This window comes from Echeneis naucrates, chromosome 3 (assembly GCF_900963305.1).
Source record: "Echeneis naucrates chromosome 3, fEcheNa1.1, whole genome shotgun sequence".
Taxonomy (NCBI): Eukaryota; Metazoa; Chordata; class Actinopteri; order Carangiformes; family Echeneidae; genus Echeneis; species Echeneis naucrates.
Genome location: NC_042513.1, coordinates 6,055,582 through 6,075,926, shown reverse-complemented (window position 1 = coordinate 6,075,926; position 20,345 = coordinate 6,055,582). Strand labels below are relative to the sequence as shown.

General features: G+C 39.1%; 3 protein-coding genes and 1 pseudogene across 5 annotated transcripts; 1 reads left to right on the top strand and 3 right to left on the bottom strand.

The window, feature by feature from the left end:
- Nucleotides 1–355: 355 nt before the first annotated feature.
- pcnp (PEST proteolytic signal containing nuclear protein) lies at nt 356–3,163 on the bottom strand. Of its 3 annotated transcripts, none has more exons than XM_029498264.1 (5): nt 2,814–3,163; nt 1,993–2,219; nt 1,500–1,574; nt 1,346–1,404; nt 356–1,149 (listed from the first exon to the last, which is right to left on the bottom strand). In XM_029498264.1, exons 1-5 carry the CDS (start codon nt 2,857–2,859, stop codon nt 1,038–1,040), a joined length of 519 nt encoding a protein of 172 aa, XP_029354124.1. In that variant the 5' UTR covers nt 2,860–3,163; the 3' UTR covers nt 356–1,037. The 3 variants fall into 3 exon arrangements, with proteins under 3 accessions (XP_029354124.1, XP_029354125.1, XP_029354127.1); XM_029498265.1 differs by having other exon boundaries at nt 1,346–1,401; nt 2,814–2,902; XM_029498267.1 differs by having other exon boundaries at nt 1,346–1,401; nt 1,993–2,222; nt 2,814–2,874.
- A 772-nt stretch (nt 3,164–3,935) lies between these two features.
- LOC115041086 (methylmalonyl-CoA epimerase, mitochondrial-like) lies at nt 3,936–10,064 on the top strand (annotated as a pseudogene).
- On the bottom strand, nt 9,285–13,094 carry LOC115041085 (ferritin, heavy subunit). The gene is made up of 5 exons (XM_029498380.1): nt 12,862–13,094; nt 11,658–11,763; nt 10,703–10,849; nt 10,246–10,371; nt 9,285–9,710 (listed from the first exon to the last, which is right to left on the bottom strand). The coding sequence occupies exons 2-5, from the start codon at nt 11,757–11,759 to the stop codon at nt 9,552–9,554; spliced, it is 534 nt and encodes a 177-aa protein (XP_029354240.1). The 5' UTR covers nt 11,760–11,763; nt 12,862–13,094; the 3' UTR covers nt 9,285–9,551.
- Nucleotides 13,095–17,161: 4,067 nt separating this feature from the next.
- On the bottom strand, nt 17,162–19,440 carry LOC115041087 (60S acidic ribosomal protein P2-like). Its single transcript, XM_029498381.1, has 5 exons — nt 19,387–19,440; nt 18,265–18,388; nt 18,132–18,180; nt 17,570–17,668; nt 17,162–17,277 (listed from the first exon to the last, which is right to left on the bottom strand). The coding sequence occupies exons 2-5, from the start codon at nt 18,385–18,387 to the stop codon at nt 17,201–17,203; spliced, it is 348 nt and encodes a 115-aa protein (XP_029354241.1). The 5' UTR covers nt 18,388; nt 19,387–19,440; the 3' UTR covers nt 17,162–17,200.
- Nucleotides 19,441–20,345: the final 905 nt, after the last annotated feature.

Below are 20,345 nucleotides of genomic sequence, written 5' to 3'. Positions count from 1 at the left end.
GGAAAATTCTGCACAATGGTGTGGTTACTAACAGAGGAGTTTATATTTTTAATCAAGGGTTTTTCCATAGGTAGTTTCAGGCACAGGAGAAGTCACTGAGGTACCACATTTATATTAATTAAAAAGATTAGGGCTATAATTATACAATGAAATGCAGGCTTTCTTGTGTAGCAAAAAGAAAATATAGTAATGTGTAGCTATAATTTAACGATCCACATATTCAATGCCACTGGAACCAGCACTTTGGTATCCGTGTAAGGGCTGCGGGATTCACACACACATTAGGTCCTTCATTTATGAATATATATATATAAAGACAATAGTCGTGTACACAGAAAGGTTGCAAGATTCAGTGAAATTAAATTAAAACCAAAAACACTGACCAAAATTTCATACACAGAAGAAAACCAAAACCAAAGACTTTCTATTTTTTTTTTTTTTTTAATCTAACACTCTGCCTATGAAGTGGCACAGCTGGTGAAAACACAGGGTTCTACAGTAATGTTGAGAAACTAAATGTAACAAAACAAGCAATCAGTCTACACCCCACTTACTCTGCAAAGTTCAAAATTTTTATATGTGGGTTTAAAAATAAAACATCACACTTCTATGTACATTTTTACACAACTATTAAACAGGTCAAATTAAAAGCCTGCTCAGGACCACACCTAACCAGCTTCAGACAGGAACAAGCATGTCATGAAAGGGGTATGAGGGCTCTTGAGATGCTAGATGTTCCCATTAGTGAGCAGAAATCATCTGTTCCCATCTCTTCACTCTGTACATCTTATCACAGAGACCTGGCATTTGTCTTTTCAGTTACCATTAGCCAGTAGTGTTGAGACATGTAAAAAGGAAAACACTTCAATTATCATAGAAAGGCTTAAATTATTCTTCACTGCATGTCTACAAGCAATGAAACTTCTCAAAACTGAGTTTACAGTGATGAATCATGTGAGCCTTCATAGATATCTCTGACGTGGTTTAACACAAACCCACAACATTTTTCCTCTAATGACAAGACTTTTGGTAGCCATTTACAATTTGTCTGCTTGGGCTTTAAGCTTCCTCTCCCAAAGTTTTTGATGATCAGAGAATCCTTGCTTGCCCTTGTTGAAGGAATTCGGTCCTGCAGATGTTGGAGTCTCTCTGAAAGGATAGGTGATTGATCACTTATAGCTCAGAAACTTATCAGATTCTCACAGGCAATGTAGCAATTAACTGGAGAGAGTAAAAAGGATTAACATTCCAAATAAACCCTGAAAGTAAGGAAACTATTACCTGATACATCATGTATAGAATCACTCAAATATTTGTCTGGCTGGTTCTGTATCTGTGTGTATACCTGCCAATGTTCTTCATCCTCATCTTTGCTTCTGGAGGCATCTCCTCAGGTTCACTCTGCTTATCAAGAGGAAATTACTGTTACCCTCAACCTATTCACTATTTACGCATTTATATACATATTTTGAATGCAGATACATTCATAGCACACTTACATCATCATCTTCGTTAAAAACAGATGCTAGCCCTGTTTTTTTCGGAGGTATAGATGGCACAGGGTCTTTGGGTTTCTAAAACAAATTGAGGAAGATTTTGGAAAATAAAAATAAACACCACACAAGACTACAAAGTCTTCATTACAATGCAAAAGAAAAGCCACATACTTCCATCATGATGTACTGCACACTTCCTCTTGATAAGAGTGTCCTAATATAAATTGAGCTCAAGCTGCTTTTCTTTCAGCACCACAGTTTCAATGAGAGTCAACAGCATGTGTGACTCTAAACCATGTGCTGTGATTTATTTTATTTGCAGGAATAGTAGTACATCATGATACTGAGGTGCCACTGTCCGTGTAGGTGTAAAACAGTCTTATAGTAACAGCATTTGTAAATTCAATAACAAATATACATTTTTTATATTTAGAATAAAATATTCCAAATTATTATAGGATGTTAAAGCAGCTAATGAACACATTCACACACTCACTGTCGCTCCTAGTTTGATAGATATGGGGTTTCCCTTCTTCCCCATCTGGCTGCTCATGCTAAAGCCTATTTTGGAGACTTTGAAGGGTGCTGGCGGGTCTGCTGAGGACTCATCTTCATCCTCTGCTGTGAGATGCTGGGATGTGCGTTTGACTGCAGTCCCCTCTCCACCCAGAGTGCTAGAAGAGACAGGCTTAGTTTTCACTCTGCCTCCCTCCTCCTGCGGCCCTGCTTGAGGCAAGACAACTCACCAAGGTGAACAACTGTTTTCTGTGAACTGGAAAATTATAAAAACTCATCACCTTTACCTGTGTGGCTAGCCATAAGGAACCAAATGTAACTTAGGTTCCACTCAACGATTTAACTTACAATTTTATTTTAAGTCCACCCAAGGACTATCAAAGCAGAGACTATCTACACTACCAGGGTTTAAGTGAACTTATGGTCTGAAAACAGATACAGATACACTGCACCACCTAGTTTGCTCATCGGCTAGTCCACTAGCTATTGTCGACGCCAGTGTTATCAATGTAACACGTCCTGTCCGTCTGTTTTATTACCCGGCCTCTTTAGCATTAAAACTGGTGCAGTGGATAAAACCGGCCTCACATCCAAATCTACGTAGATTCGCCAATGCCAAGTCATTGCGCATTAGTATTAGCTAGCCAGTGATAAGTAGTTAGCATTACGTTAGCCCGGTGGAGATTTTGCGAAAATGTCCCCTGTTTCGCTTTATTGGGGATCACGCAACGAAATCAAGCTAAAGCAAAACGCTGCTTATTTATGAACAGATTTAAGGCGTTAAATCGGCTCAAATATCACCTCCGTCGTCGGAGCAACCCGTGTGTCTGTGCTCGTAATCCGCCATCTTTGATCTTCTCGAACAGGGCGGCGGGGGCGCTGCTTTCGTTAAGGCTCCGCGCTCAGTTTATCGGAGGACAAGAGAAGAAGACCGGGCCAGCTGCTGGTTGTAACACCGAAGAAGAAGAAGGAGGAAGAGGCTGCGTAGAGCAGAGGGTGTTGTTGGAGATGGGAGAGAAAGGCGGTGTTATGTAACGTTTCAGCAGACGGGTTTTTTTCTGTAAGTTTACAGACATCTTAGTCAATCAGGGAAGATCTCATATTGAAAAATGTTCAATATGATCTATGGTCTTCATTTAGATGTGGTACGTTTGGATTAGCGGTAGAATTCCTTTTTGAGAATTGTCACATTGAGTTATAAGGTAATGAATTGGCAGAGTGGTTAGCATTACGTTATAATGCTAAATTATATTATATTATATTATATATTATATTAGCTCTCTTATATTAGTTAGAATTGGTGTTTCATTGATTGGCCGCTGACATTTTAACTTTATAAAGCCAAGACTAATTTCCACCGGGAGCTGAACCGCCGCGATCATCGATGCAAATAGCAGATAATAAATAAAACATAAGTAATGTAAGTTATTTATTCTTTCTGTGCGGCCCGGTTCAAAAGACCCACGGACCGGACCGCGGCCCGGGGTTTTGGGACCGCTGATTCAGACAAATGCTTGACACTGAGTGGAAAGGGCCAAGTTCTGATTTCACAGACTTGTTACTGTTTAAGGACACTGTGGAGGCAACTTCACAAAATCGTGTGAATGTAAATAGTTTTTTTACAAAAGTGTTTGCCTGTTTTTCTATATTTTTCAACTTTTGAAATATTAACATTTATTTATCTTACTATTTAGAAGTATTTCGATTTTTATTCTGTTTTTGAGCAGTTCCTTATTAAAAAAATATTTCTTGAACTTGTCAGCGATTTCTTTTGTTTGAGATTCACCTTTCATAGCTCAGTAGTGATTTAATCTGCTGGAACAGACTGCCAAACTTTGAAGTTTTTGCCTTTCTTCTAGTTGACCAACAACAAGTTGATAAAACAGATACATATAAAAATAAAAAACAGACAACCCGTTTATCGTGAGATCTCGTGTGATATCGCGCGATTACTGCTGGCTCGCTCCACTGATGTATTGCACTGCCATCGTTCACTACCTCCGATGGTAGCGCCAGATATGGCATCCTCAGCTAGAGGTGAGCCAAGTCAACTTTGTTTCCTCTCAAACGGGCTTGACCGACGCTGCAGCGACATTTATCTCTTTTCTCACCAACACCGTTTTCTTCCTTCACACATTAGCCATGACTCCCCCAGTTGTGTGATCGTCTGTATGTCGCAGGTAAACAGCCTCACTCAGAAATTCTTCCGCTGCTCTATAGTTCCGGCATACAAAGTGTTGTCTTGTTGTCTGCCATTCTAAAAGCTACTGGTTGTTGTTTTTGTTTTTTCAGTTATAATTTTATTATCCACGGCATGTTTCTGTCAATCGTAGCAGTCGTCTGGTAATTTTCAGATTTATTGTATAATGCCAAGCAAGACTACAGTGTAGTTTAGCTAGAAGCTTTTACATTCCTACTTGGTTGGTTGGTGTTGCATAACGAGTTTTTTTGCGGCGTTTGGTTCGGGGTGTATAAAAAGTAAGAGGATCTGTTTAACCGGAGGACATGCAAAAGATCGTTTTATGCAAGTAAAGTCCAAAGCGAATCTGTCTTCATCACAGTCTTACATTGGCCAATATTATTGAAGACAAATTAGAAATATCTTTAACTCCCAGTGACCATGGAGCAGATATTTAACCCTTACAAACCGAACACATCAGAAACCTTTTGAACAAGGCGCTGGTCAATTTGTACCCACCCCAAGAACACCTCATATTGTCTATACCAACTTTTGTACCACAGATCTGTTTAGAATGATTAAAGAGCCTATCTGGTATTAATAAATGCAGGTTTATTTTAAAATAAGTTTCAGAGAGCAGGGAGAATGTATTTTTTAGGTTTTGCTGAATTCGTTTTGGAGCCAAACATCTATTACACAAATTTATTTATTTTTTACAAAAGAATGAAAACACAATAGTCATAGTGTGTTAAATATGATTTATTGAAAATTAAAATTGAATAAATGTTCTGGAACATTTTTAACTCTCAAAATAACTATTTCTAACCATTGTAACCATTAAATGCTGCCCTCACTACTATATCATAAAATTCCACATTAATTAATACTAAAAACAGCATAAAAAAAAAAACAAAGAGGAAAAAAAGTCTCTCAAGTCTTTCAGTTTTTCAAACTAGTCCGCATTCAAAGCAGTGGTAGGAAACTTTCCTTGTGTGAAACTTGCAGACGTGTTTCCCACATTTGCAGCAGGTTGTCCCTGTTTTGCAGGGCAGATGATGCATCGCTTTCTTTTCTGTCCCCTTGTGTTGGCTTCTTGTGGGGCTTGATGAGGGCTCGGCTCAGATTGCTGCACAGCCCTTACTTAGTCCTTACCGGTGCTGCACACATTTGACCCCAAATCAGTATATATATATATATATATATATATACACACATATATATATTTTTTCACTTCTGAGTACTTTGGGTCACTTTTGGAAAAGTCATCAAATCTAATGCTAAAAGAATGACTTTTGGGATATTTTTTTTGCTGTCATATGTCGAGACAGATTAAATTTGACCCATGTAAGGGATAAGTGTGACACAGATGTGCTGCAACCACTACGTACTATTTAAACTCACTGTTGACTGAGGCCATACAGTCAAGCATTGTTTAAGGTCACAGATCTTTCAAAATCATTTAGGGAATCCAAATTCTCTCAAGAAAACAAAATGTGGAGTGAATTAGGAAATATATGTGTAAAATTATACACTACATTCTACATTTTCCATTTGGAGTTGGTAGGAAATATACTTGTCAGCTCAGACTGCGGATGAAGATGACTATTCATCCTCAAAAGTTTTTTTTAAGACTGGGATTCTAAACCAACCCTCCAACTGCTTTCCTTTATTCCACTCTGCTTATTCAGTGGCAGGCCTTTCCAGATGTTCTTGTCTCGGACTTCTGAGGTCACATGAGGGCCACCATCAGGGTATTCCCAGATCACTATGGGAGCTCATGAGGCTCAGTCACGCTGTCATCGCTGTTCCTGACATGGAGAAAGCCACAGCTTTGCATCGGCATGTGCTCGGGGCCACTGTGATGAAAAGGTGCCCCTGCCTGAACATGGCGTCTACATAGTGATTGTGGAGCTTGGCAACACTAAGCTGGAGCTGCTCCATCTTCTCGGGGAGAAGAGCTCAATCACTGGTCTTTTACAGAAGAAGAACCTGTGCTGGCCAGATGGCCCCAATCCTCACGCAGATCGTCAACAGATCTCTGGAGCTGTGTGAGGCTCCATCACTGGACCCCTGCTGGACCGCCTGCAGTTTGCCTACTGGGCAAACAGGTCGGAGGCTGATGCAGTAAACATAAGACTACACTTCATCTTTCAACACCTCGACTCCCCAGGGACATACACACGTATCCTTTTTGTGGACTTCAGCTTGGCCTTCAACACAGTCATCCCGGGAATCCTCAAGGCCTCCACCTGTCAGTGGATTTCCAACTTCCTCACCAACAGGAGACAGCGAGTGAGGCTGGGAAGCTTCTTCTCCAACATCCCTGGCATTAACACTGGCGCCCCCAAGTGGTATGTTCTTTCCTCACTGCTCTTCAATGTTTATATGTATATATATTTATATATATATTTTCTAATTTTTGTTTCTTTTTTACAAGATTAAAACACCAGAGTCAAATTCCTAGTATGTACCTGGCAATAAAAACACTTCTGATTCTGGTCTGGAGGGATCCATCACATTTGTGAGGATGTGAGACAGCATTGGTCTCCATAGAGTTTACTGTCAGTGGATATTTTATATGGTTCAGGTTTAGAAGGCACTTCTATCATCAGATCAAGTTAAACAGAAGTTTGTCACACCTGACTTACTTTGTTATCCCAAGAAAGAGGTGTAACTGCAAATAATTATTGATCATTCTGCAGATATTTACACGGGTCACGGTAGGGAAAATACAGGTATTGAATCATTAATAGCTCTACTACCACTTATTAATTTTTTATTTACACCTGTGCTTTTGCTCCTGTGACATGTTGACTTGTTTTCTGTCAGCAAGGCCAACAGCATGGCCATGATGGCTGTGACACACCTGAATTGAATGCACCTTCACCTAGCATGTTCGTTAGTAAACAAGTGGAAATGTTAGCCAGCTAGACTCTTTGTAGGTGTAAGCTAAACCAATAAATGTTCATTCAAAGCGACCAATATTAGCTTCCCCCAATTTATATGTCTAATAACAAGCATTACTGAAATGTCAAAAGATGCAATGCAATTCAATAACCACAGACAGTCGCAGTACTACGATTTGTCCACCAGAGGGCATTGAAAGTGTTTTGTATTAATTCATCCTCTACAGGTCGCCAGTACATCGCAGGGCCAACACACAGAGACCAACAACCACTCACATTCAGACCCATTGGAAATTTAGAATCACCAAATAACCCAAACATGATGTCTTTGGGCGGTGGGAGGAATCCCACACAGGGAGGCTCCAGGCCCGGGAACCAAACCTGTAACCTAATCGAGGGGCAGCATGATGGCATAATGGTTAGCCCTCCTATGCAACTGTTGTATAGAAACTGTAAAATGCTCAAGAGAGCTGGAGCAAACTCCAGCTAAAAACAACTAGTTTGTGTTTTTTTAGTCTGGTATTCAAGCTGCTTACAACCGAACATAATGCGTTGCTGGCCACAGGTGCTGTGTAAGAGTGCACTTGTGTTTGGGATTAGCTTAGTGAAAGCTTTGTGGGCCCTATTTCTATTTATTTTTATTTAATGTCACTTAATGTTTCACATTTTAAACACTCAACAGTCTTGTCCTCAGTTTTATGCTTTGAATGAAAATACAGATATTCAACTTTTTCTGCATTTCATTTATATCTTTATATCTCGATTTCTATTATCTATTATCTTGACAATTGTCGACCTAAAAGCAAAGAACATCAGGACTCTGCAGAGCCATGAAAAGGCGTTCATGGGTAACCAGTGATGTTTCTTCACCGTAAAGACTGTGATGGCGTACTGGTGGAGGTAGAGGAAGCATGATTACCTAACGATGACGGGTTCTGTTGGGACTTAATTCACATTTCCATTGTTGAATTTCTCTGCAATTATCGCCATGGTAACAAATCATGAATTTTGGAATATTTTTTCCTTGTAGCACTTATCGTTGATCTTCTCAGAAAAGTACCTTAAATTTTTACTACCAGTTCTGCTTCAAAACTGTGGCTGTAGGGAATAAATTATGGTGTGATGTGTGTTTGAAGAGTTATGCCTATGGATATCCTGTCAGTTCGCTCAACACAAGTGCTGCAGAAAAAAAATATTTTCAATATCTAGACTGTAGCTCAGACAGATGACTTCATTTTAACTACTTAGAACACTTGATATAACTGTTTGGTCATTTTAAATCATAAAACCACAATAATAAAAACCTATAATATACAATTTATTTTCCCATGAGCTATAACACTTGCAAAAAATGTAAAAGAATTTATTGACTAAAGTTGGCTTTTCAATGCTATTTTAAGCTTATATAGGCAAATTAAGTGGTGAATACCTAATGGAAACTAATATTCAGGATTGTAGTACAGCTAGTGTGATATAAATAAAAAAAATAATAATAAATCAGTTTTATCCAATTGACATTCAATAGAGTTCTAGACACATTCTCCTGAATATAAAAACAAGTATTCTAACTGTAGGTGAGTGAGTGAGTATCAGAGCACAATGTGATAGTTCTATTTTTAGAGGTATTTGTGCTGTTGGTCTGACAAGAAGTGACACTACCAACTACAGGCACAGCAACAGTCTGTCACTGATAACAAAGTAAAGAAACATCTGATTGTGAAATGGGTAAATTTGTGATGATGCACTTCCTGGAAAAGGCTTATGTTGGAAATCCTGTAATTTTTTTGGTTCCTGAAAACTTTCCAGTAGGTCTTGGAGTCCAAGGGTCACAGGCAATAACCCTTGTTTTGAATGCATGCTTGATATGCATTCAATACTTATCATTGTTAGGCAATCGTGGTCTTCACATTTAGATAAATATTGTGATTATTTGCTTAGGTTACCAGCCTCCTTTAATGACTACATTTTTGTTCATCAGTTTTTTTATGCAGGTATGAAACAAACACTTTAGCCAAAGCTTTTTAAAAGGAGTTATGTTCACTGTCTATATTAGGGACTTGACACCCGCGTAGTTCTGTTTTCCCGGGTAATAAAAGTGAAACAGATCATTATGCATTTGGCACAGCTGGAGTTTTCCTGTGTTTTAGAGGTAAAAAAATTAAATAAAAACAAAATGCCCAACACTGATCAGAATCCAGATGGTTGGATTTATTTGGTTTGCTTAACAGCTCCTGGAATAAAACAGCAAATACATGGCTGACAGGGAAGTGTCCAATACAAGAGTGGGACTAGAATGTTTCAGGGGAGAATACATAATGTCAATAACGACGTGAGAAATACTTAGCGTTAACTGACTAGCCACTACCATGCAGATGGCTCAATATTTTGAAAAATTTTGCAAGCACCATACAAATATACATATATAGAAGCTTTTGAAGTGCGAGCTGAAGGGATTTAGCTGCTTTCTTTGCCCAGGGTATGTTTGTCAAACAGGTATTCGGCCATGCCATTCTGTGGGGCTCCCATGCGGCGTAGGTTGGTCACCCAGTCAGCCAGTTCTTTGATGGACTTCACCTGCTCGTCCAGGTAGTGCGTCTCAATGAAATCGCACAACTGAAATAGAGTTTATTCAAATTAGATCTGAAATAAGTACTTTGCTGAATCAAACTGAAATAGCACTTCCTTCTTATTTCCAAAATGTTTCTGTTGCTTTCAAATACACACCGAAGTTTTGAAAATCAAACATGAGAAGTTGAGAAAGGGCAAAGTGACTTTGGCTCACAGTGACTAATCTCATGATTCTGCTCTGGTCAAAAACGTAAAGTTACAACTCAACCCCCTGAATTTTAAAAGATAATGTGCTGAATGTTGATGGAAACAAAAAGTCAAGTCAGTATGCCTTTTAGAAAAAACAAAAAAAAAACAAAAAAAACTGCACAATATAAAAATGTCATAGAGGAGGTTTCATATGCTGCAAAAAAGGAGAAGAACCTTTCACAGTTTGCAGCCAGCCGAAACTTTCCTTATGTCTGAAACGCAGGTGTACATCCTGGGTGTGTGTGTCTGAAGTGCTTGTGGTCACATTAGTCTGAGCATTGGGCTTATTTTCTGGACGATAAAAGTCTGACTTAGAAGACAAAATACTTACATGTGGGTCATTGTGATCAGAACAGAGCTTGTGCAAATCAAGCAGCGACTGATTCACACTCTTCTCAAGCTGCAGGGCACATTCAAGAGCCTCCACGCCACTGCCCCACTCGTCCCTCTCTGGCTTCTACAATGCAAAGGAGTTGGGAAAACATTGAGACATGTAGTAATGAAAGGTAGGGGGGCCAGTGACCCAAGCCAGAAAGAAAACTTGCTATTTAAACTATTGCAAAGTGAGTTTACGGTTTAACGTTTTACTCAAGTTCAAGGGGTTCTGTTTGCATGTCTGAGAAAGATAAGCGTAACACCATGATCACGCCCATTGTATCTGCTTAGCCTATAGAGTCCCTCCCAGCATGAGATTATGATAAGCCAAAACAAGCAACCTCACAGAAAGATTTTAAACAGAAATTAAATTTCATACATTTTTTCACATTTCAGCTCAAATGAGCACATACCCTGATATCTTGTAGGAAAATTCTCCCCCCCCTCTGGTTCTGGATTTTCATTAGCTTCTCAGCATGCTCACGCTCCTCGTGTGACTGGTGGTGGAAGAACTTTGCAAAGTTGGGCAATGCTTGGTCATCACGGTCAAAGTAGTATCCCTGTGAGTGGGAAAATGATGGAGAACATTGATGTTGTCCAAACGTGGAATTTCCGTCAGGTTATCAAAAAAATAAAAATAAATAAATAAATAAATAAATAAATTAAAATAAAATAAATAAATTCTCACACACAATCAGCAAGCTACCACACTCAGGCATAATTAAAATGAACAGGGTTTAGCATGCCAAAATTATGTGATAAAAAACAAACAAACAACCACCAGTACCTTACATTTGTGGGGCATTGACACAACATAAAAATATAGATTACTCGACTTTTGCACTCTTGTTATCGATCCCACATACAGTTGTCTAAGGACGTGCAATCGATCTTTTTCTTTACCTGCAGTAATCGCAAACTGGACTTCAGCCTGTGTTTTATTACTGAGCCACACTATAAGCATTTCAACTTGGATGTAACACATTATTTCAAACTGACTCTTAAGACTAATTTTTTTCAAACTGACTTGATGTTGGCTTTTATTTATAACATCTGTGGTCTGCCTGACAACCCTCATTCAAACCTCTCACATATTTTTCATCCATTTGAACAATGTTAGGGCAATCAGTTCACCCAGCACAGCACATTACATAAACACAATAGCATCTAAGGTAAAGAGAACTAGTCACTTCACATTAACAACAATATCATCACTCAGTTACTGTAAAGAACTGGTTGACAGTTCCCATTTAGTGACCACTTCCCCCAATAATATCATCCACTCTTTCTCTCCTTTTCACAAATCTTTGTGCAAATGATCTCTCTATTCTCTGAATCCTTATCTCTATCCACCCACTGGAATCTCACCATAGACAGGTAGACGTAGGAGGCATACAGCTCCAGGTTGATCTGCCTGTTGATTGCAGCCTCACAGTCCTGGTGGAAGTTCTGTCTCACTTGAGAACTCATGTTTCTGGAACAAAACAATAGTCATATTAGATGAACAAGTACATCACAAAATGGTAATGCTCGTATGAGTGTAACATTAGGGACAGTTAATAAATTATCTTACAGCTGAAAACCTGGTGAAACCTTTCACTCATTTAGCAAACAAAAAAAGAGAAGATTTCTTTCCTGTTTTATTGCTGTTACATGAACATAATAGATTTTTTTGAACTGTCACCCGAGCTTGGGGGAACGGGGTAATGAAAAGTGTAATTATTCAATAATACAATTTTCATTTCTTGCTGAACCATTTACTAACTAAAAAAAAAAAAAAACACGATGTCCCGACGTTTATGTGCTACAATGATGTAATTTCCAAGAGTATGTTTCACATTAAATTTAAACTGCTGCTTCAATTTTTTTGTTATTCTTAAGAAAGACCGTACTTGTGTTCATTTAGTTGGGTTCATATCTGATTTATTTTCCAGCATCGTCACTAGTAAATAATCCGTTTGTGAAAAATGTTCATCACGGTTTCGTAAGACAAAGGTGATGTCAGACTGTTTATCCCGATCAAAAGAGCAACATTATTCTGTTTGCTATTGAAGAGGAGAAAAGAAACAAATACCCACAACTGGAACTGGCGCTCGGGATTTATATAAAATCTACCAATGTCTTAAAATGTGATTAGGAATGATCAAAAACATTGATGGGACCCACTTTCTTAATTTTCTTGTATAACGCACAAGTATTTTCGATATCTCGCGCAATCCATCTAGTGTGTTTCGGTTGTTCAATCTTTCTATCATGTAGTTTCACCTACTATGGCATTACCGTAGGAAATTGAAAATAAGTGAACTCGAACTGTTTTACTGTAACACTTGGACTAAGTGCGCTGTAGCAGATCCAGGACTGGCACGAGACGCACCTGGCACGAACACAAGAAGCTGCGTAGACGCTCAAGTGCCAAATGCGCGAAGGCCACACGGTCATAAACAACCACAACCACGACAACACGGAGGTCTTCTTGAGTCCGAAACACCTCACCCTGACCCGAGTGGTCAGCGCAGCCCAAAATATACACACATATCAGACGTACACATGATAAAAACAAAGGGCTTCTTACCAAAGCTTCTTCTTTGATACAGCGCGTTGCGTTGTTAGCAAAACAATGAGTTAGCTAGCTGTCGAGCTAAACGTGGGTGCGAAAACGAGGCCGTTGGGTGCCGGAGGTATAAAAGCTGTTCTGGTGTTATCGACGGAAATCCGATCGACTGAAGACAGTAGGAAAGGTTGCCGTTCAAGCACTGTTGAAGCAGGTAACCTTCACTGTCCGCTACCGAGGGAGTCGACTGAGCAGAGGGCGGAGACAGCCGCCCATAAACGGCAGCTGAACCTCTGACGTCACGGCGCGAGCGGGCGGGAGGGCGGGTCACTGAGTTTGCGCAGTTTGATCGTCAGAATGGAAAGTCCACAAGCTACAAACACCACTTCTGCTCCTCAGTGCTGTTGGATGAATGTCATCAAAACATAAAACAAAAAATCTATGGTAAAAGGCCAGAATCTGCAGTTCCACTTAAGTAAAAGGTGCTAGTAGTAAAGTTTACTTGGCAAAAGTCACGCGCAAATATGTGTAACGACGTTACACAAAGTTATTTGTGGTTTACCCCCCAAATTTATTTTTTTTTTTAAATGACCATTACTATATGTAAATTAATCACCCCACAATTGACATTGTGGGATGATCAGTAGGGGCTAATTTAACAATTCAAACTCAAAAGGTTAATCGACACAAATGTGAAATAGTACAAATGGATCACTATCACAAAGTGTCAATACGTGTCATCTGAACCAAGGAGTCCTAATTCGACTGTTGATTTTAGGACTAATGTGTCCTGTATGGACCATCTGCTGCTAGAAAAAAACAAAACTATATTATTTAGTAAAAAAAAAAAAAAAAAGGCACAGGTTAAGGAAAACAAAAGAATTCTGAATTTTTCTTTCAGTTTTCCTCGTAGAAGTAATTAACTACAGTCAAATGAATACCCACTGAAAGAAATTTTGTCATAAACATGAGCAATGATTTTGAATGAGCAAAAAAATTCCCTTGATTAGACTTATAAAAGGGTGACAAAAGAACCGAGATTATTTCAAAAACCTAAAATTAAAAATTCTAATTATCCAACATACAGAACTTTCGTTCCGAAGAGGAAAAAAGACCACGTGACTCAGTCCCGTGCTTTTTTCTGTGACCAATGAAGAAAACTGGACATTAAGAAATATAGTCAGACACCAGGATATGACTAATAGGCTGGTTAAGACATGTTGACTGGTTGTGCTGGTAAATAGATACGTCGCCTGGAGAAAACAAGCAGTCTGCAGAGTAATCATTTGGGTGTCACCTGGAGCGTCTGGAAGCTCAGAAACAGAGTACCCCACGTCAGCGGAGTATTGCTCCTCTGTATTTCGACTCAGCAGTCAGGGAGGAGGAAGATCACTACAGCTGAGGACAGACGGATTTTCCAAATAGAAAGAATATGAACTTGTGGGGGCAGCCGCTTCAGGGAGGAGGAGCAGTTCATGAACACACTCATCGAATGCAACTCCAAACTTTTGGAGGGCATCTTCAAGTTTCGGCCTCCCGCCGTACTGTATAGACTGTAGAGTTATAATGTCAAATGTGTACATTCAAATATTTAGAGAATGAAAAGACCATGCAGACTTGTAATACTGTGCAGTGGGAAGTTTGTACTAAAGTCCTCTGTAAGGCCATCTGACCGCTGGAATGCTCAGAGGCGTTTGGACATTGTATGCAGGGACACTTGGCTGTTAAAACAGCAGCTTCTCCTGTCCAGTTAGCATTGACACTCCTATTTTTCACAAAAACATGCATAATTATATGAGGGCTGAATGCATATCACTTCGATTGAGCGTCACTGCCTGCATGTACGTGGATGACACTTGTGTCGGTTCACTGCTGAATTCCAACTTTAACATGTACAGTTTTTGCAAGCTTTCCAGAGTACGAGCGCTCCTTTTCACCAGAGATGCTGCAACATTATGGACCAGATTGGTCCTCTGTCTTCATTTGTGTTTCTTCAGCTATCACCATAACCACAGGAGCCATCCCAGATCTGATGTGTCTTATCATCAAGTACAGCATGTACGAAATGTACCAAATCAGACCACCACCGATTTGTTGATATGCCACGGAGTAGTTCGTCTGAAAAGGAAGTAAAAAGGAAGTGGTCTAACAGCGCCACCTGTCGGTGCGGAGTCAGACAAGGCAACAAATCGGTTATCAGTGTGTATCTTCCTACTATGTTTTTAATTCGACTAACTTTGTGCATATAAAGTATTGAAGGTTCGTTTAGAGTCTTTTGAATATGGAGAGCCGTTGCCATGAGGGACACCGGTCGCTCCCTGTCTTAAGTGTTTACGGTGAAAAGTTCAATCGCGCCTCCTGCTGTTCAAATGTCTCAATGACAAGGATTCATTACCTAATGCCAGTGAATGCACCTTGGCCAGTGTGACGTCACGCCTTGGTTCGTGATAGGCTGTTTCGGGTCGTCCAGTTGGTACAGATCTTTCTGGACCTGGTCCGTCTCCATTATGACTCAGGCAGGCCGCCATTTCTGCTGGCCTGTCATTCACATGGTGGCCCCGCCTCATTACTGGTCCAGCACTTCAGATGAGTTTTTTTTTTTTATCAAATAAAACGATACAGAACACAAACAGTCAAACAAGGAAAATAAACATTGCCAGGACTGTTCCTAAATAGCGTCCGTTATTGTTCTTAGAGTGGGACTATATTGAGCCTCTCAAAAATACAATTTGTTTTCATGGCTTTTTTACTTTTACTGTCTTTTATTGACGTTGCATATTGGTGGATTTCTTGGGTGGGTTTGGATTCTGCCCATTTTTTCTTGTGGATGTGGAATTTGGCCATGAGCAGTATCAGTTGTATGAAGTATGCTGTATTTTGGTCCATTTTATTGTTTTCAAAAGAGATAAAAATGTCCTTTTCCTGTAGAGTGATCGTTTGTCCAGTTGTTCTTCTTATGAAGTGTTGAATGTCCGTCCAGACATACATTTTAGAGTACATACATTTATAGAACAGGTGCTGTATTGTTTCAATTTCCCTTCCACAAAAAACACAGAGAAAGTCCATAACAATTTGAAATCTTTCCAGTCTTTTTAGCTGGATAGATTGCATTATCTCAAAGGAAACGTCCTTTACTTTGTTTCCATACAGAACCTTTCACCAATCAACCACACTTTGTTCCAGTTAATGTCACCATACTGAGAGTTTCAGAAGAACTGCCCTGGTGGCAGAGTTGTAATTTGTAAGCAGTTTCTAATATGTTTATTGGAGCAACTTTTCTTTGTGATATCTATTCCATCAATGAAAATTGCACTGCTGAGTGAGTCCTGGTTAGAAACTCCTGATCCTCTGAGGAGGTGCGGTATACCCCTTGGTACAGCATCAAAAACTATGGCATATTCTCTTGATGAAACTGGTAACTAAATTTTAAAAAGAAATTCATTGTAACGGAGCAGTTGTCCTGAACGATACCATGGTCAAACCATTTTTGACAGTGACTTGTTTTTATACAGAATATGCTCATTGTTCCAGATGTAAAGGTTGGTTGGTGAAAAGTTATGCTTGTCAATTAGTTTCCAGGCGAGTAGGGCTTGTTTGTGGAAGTTAGATAGTTTGATCGGTAATTTTTCAATTTTATACTGACACTTCAGTAGTAACTTTATTCCACCAACACCATTAAAGACATGTTTCGGGAATGTATTCCAGATGTTTTCATTCTTTGATTACATCGGATAACCGTTTCACCTTAAAAGTATTATTTAACGTTTCAAAACTCAGTACTGCCATACCACCTCTACTCCTGGGGTTACACATAATCCCTTTCTTTAAGTACATTTATTCCTCCAGATAAAGTTAAACAGAATTTTATCTAAGTTTCAGCAAATTTCAGGAGGCATTGCTAATGCTAAAGATACATAAACAGACCTTGTCTGACTTCAGATGAGCTCTTTATCCACAGAGCTTGATGACGACATGATCATTTAAATCCGGTATCTTGTAGCAAGGAAAGCTCTAAAACTTGCAGGGCACAGGTCCTCCAGGACTGTGGCTGGGCACCCCCATGCACAATTGCCTGCTCCAATAGATAATCTGGTATCTCAGACCATCAATCTCCATGCTTAGTCACTTGACCTGATTTGCCAGTATTAGTGTTTGATCATTCACGAAACTGGGACATTAAAAGTGAATGTGCATTATCTTGTCAAATTACCTTTTCAAGCTTCACTTAAACCATCCTAGTGTTTGTTTTATAACAAAGTAAACATGTTTTTACTACTGAATATCAATACTTATAAACAAACATCAAACATCAATTTAACAATGACTTTTTTAAGAAATTTTATTCCTTTTTTGAAAAGATTTAGTCGAACAGGCCGAATCCCATGTCGTCATCGGACTCCTCAGACTCTTCCTTCTTCTCTTCCTTCTTCTCCTCAGCTGCAAAACAAAAAGCATTTGAAATTATTCACTACTATACTCAGCAATGATTAAGTTAGTAAATAAAATCTTAAAAAATATTTGTCGACCATGGTTAAAATATGAATATCTAAAAATATATATAACAATAAATAACCTGAATTCACCAGGTAGAGATTTAGTGACATTTAACTGTGAAAGAGCAACTAATTTTCTTTCAGGTAATTATGTCAGCAACAAAGTGAGGGCAACAGCAGTGCATGCCAAGTGTCACTGATGCAGACATAACAAGGTGCTAAGCTGAAAAGCTCACCTGCAGCAGGGGCGGCGGCTCCACCTGCGCCACCAGCTGCAGAGCTGGCAACGGCTGCTACGGCACCACCTGCTGGCATGCTGGCCAGTTTACCATAACCTGAAAAGAGGCAGTTTGGAGGAGAGTTGGCAGACATGAAGCACAAGTGACAACAATGACAACTCGGCAATGATAGCAAGTCACCAGTTGGAAAAATTATGCTAATATCAGTATCTAGCAATTTGGCTTGAGCAATACTAGCATTAACATTTCCTGGCTCAAAATAACATTTTGCCAAGTGCCTCTATGCACTTGGAATTCAGAAAGTCAAAGGCCAATATCCAATACTTTAAAGTTTGGAATAATAGTAATAATAGTCAGGACATGTTCAAAGTTACCAAAGGTACAGTATAGTAGGTACAAAGGTACAGTAACAAAACATGATTGTAGCTTTTATCAGAACCAAGTGCTCTTAAATATATTCTGAAAATAAAAACTTAATCTTGTATAGCTCATATACTGTAAATAAATCAGGCCCAATATACCATAATATACACCAGTGACTCATGAGTGGCAAACTCACCTGTGGTGATCACTTCATTCACATTTTTGCCCTTGAGCTCAGAGATGACCTGTTAAGAGATCAAAATATGAGTGTCAGATAAGAGCCTACAATCACAACTCCTAAAAACCAGGAAAAGCAGTCTGGTTTGTACCTTGTCCAGGCGTGTGTCATCAGCCTCAATGCCAACACTATCCAGGATCTTCTTGATGTCCTTGGCTTCAGGGTTTTCATTGCCACCCAGGGCAGCGAGCAGGTAAGCAGCAACGTAACGCATCCTAGAAGACAAAAAGAAAATGGGCATTATCGCCTAGAAATAAGTTCAGCATGTAAATTCAAATAAATTGTTCTTATTTTAAAAATCAGAAAAAACATATGTAAATAAATTTAAAATGTGTAAACCTCTGCTACTCACAGATTTACACACAAAATGGAGTCAACAAACAAGGCAACTGATGTACAAAATTTAAGGAGCAGCTGCTGCTAAAAGTAAACATTTGATGTTGCCAGCTGCAAAAATTGTGTCAGACTTATTAATCTGAACCTCTTCCATTTGTTGCACATTTTTTAAAATAATCAAAGATTGTTTTACTTGTATAGGAGCAAACCAAATATCGTAATCTATGAATCAAGCCTGATGACTTTAGGAAAAAACCGATCAATTACTAGTTGGCTCATAAACATTTTATCACAGATAAAAAAAAGAGTTCCATCTTTTTTTGCCAACATGGCTTCTTGCAGCTTAAATGGTGAATAAATAATGTATTCACTAACAGTGTGAAACTCAAATAGTAAATACATAATGACATTAAGGTGACATGTACTATTCCATATCTTTTCAAATGTAACTTAATTATCGTCAATGTTGAATAATGTCAAATATTTAGAGATCAAAACACATAACTTCTGAGCAATTAGTGTGGAAATGAAATTGAGCTTAGAGCCGATTCTTTTGGTTGTATAACCAGGATCTTTTGAAATTGAATGTTGAACGTTGTGTCACCTATTACATTTATTTGTGTGCAACTCCATTTAAAATGTGACAACAGAAACAATTTCTCTGCAGTTTTTCCTCCATGTGCTCGGTGCTGTTCACGTTAGTTAGCTTAGCTCGGCTAGCTGGAAAGGAGCGGCACTTAAAAGAAAGAAATACCGACAAGAAGCGTCGCTTTGAAAAATTTTAGTTATGGAATTCATAAGTTTACTTCGTCCTTTAGATATCAAGGTTGTTTTCTCTGTGATTAGTGTGTTATTCACGTTAGAAAAGGACACTCACTTGAGCGCGACAGGCAACGCGTGTTCCTCGGATGTTAGCGCGGACAGAAAGGAAGTAACGTCAGCGCGTGAAAACGGAAGAAACCCCGTTCCTTCTTCTTCTTTTGCTTTTGTTTCTTCTGCTTCTTCTTCGATTATGGTCTGGAGCGCCACCTGCTGTCCTCAAACTGAACGGAAGGGGAAATAAGACTGAACCCCCTCACAGTTATTTCACTCCTTTCACCATAAATTCTTGATTGTCCATCTTCACTATTGTCACTTCGTGTTCGTTCATTCTGATGTCTTTGCTTTATTTACAATACAACTATAATGATGATCATTCCTGTTGCACATTATCACTTCTGCACATGGACTGCTGCATGGATTACTTTTATTACAATGTGAATTTACATGTATTTAATTTTATTCTAATATTTTTTGTACCTTTATCATTTACTTTTATTGTTTACCTTTTCTTAAACACTGTGCTCTGTGCTGTAATGTATCTGTGCTAATGGTAATAAAATCTACTCTATTCTGCTGATTTGGTCCTAGAACTAGTTTGGCCTCCTGCTTTGTCCTGTGCTCCTGGTGCTGCTGGTGTATTTTCTCCTTGATGTGACTGATTTCACTTACTGGAAAAGAGGAACAGAACAATCCACACATGTGGCTCTTCAATGCAAAGGGTCTGCACCATGAGATACCAGCATCTGTGCTCTGGTCGATAGCTGTAGTGTGAACAACCAGCTCTGATGGATCGCTGTGACGTGCACGGTTTGGTTCCAGGCAACCAGCCCTGATCTACCACTGAGCTCCACTTATGGGGCTCCTCTCATCTGCATTATGTTTCCATGCATCTGGGAGAAACCATCTTTTAAACATTACTATATCCAGAGTGGTCATCACAGCCAATATAACATCAAACCTTTGTTCTTAGTTGTCAGTTTAGGCAAAGTTGAATTTTTGTCATTAAATCATTTC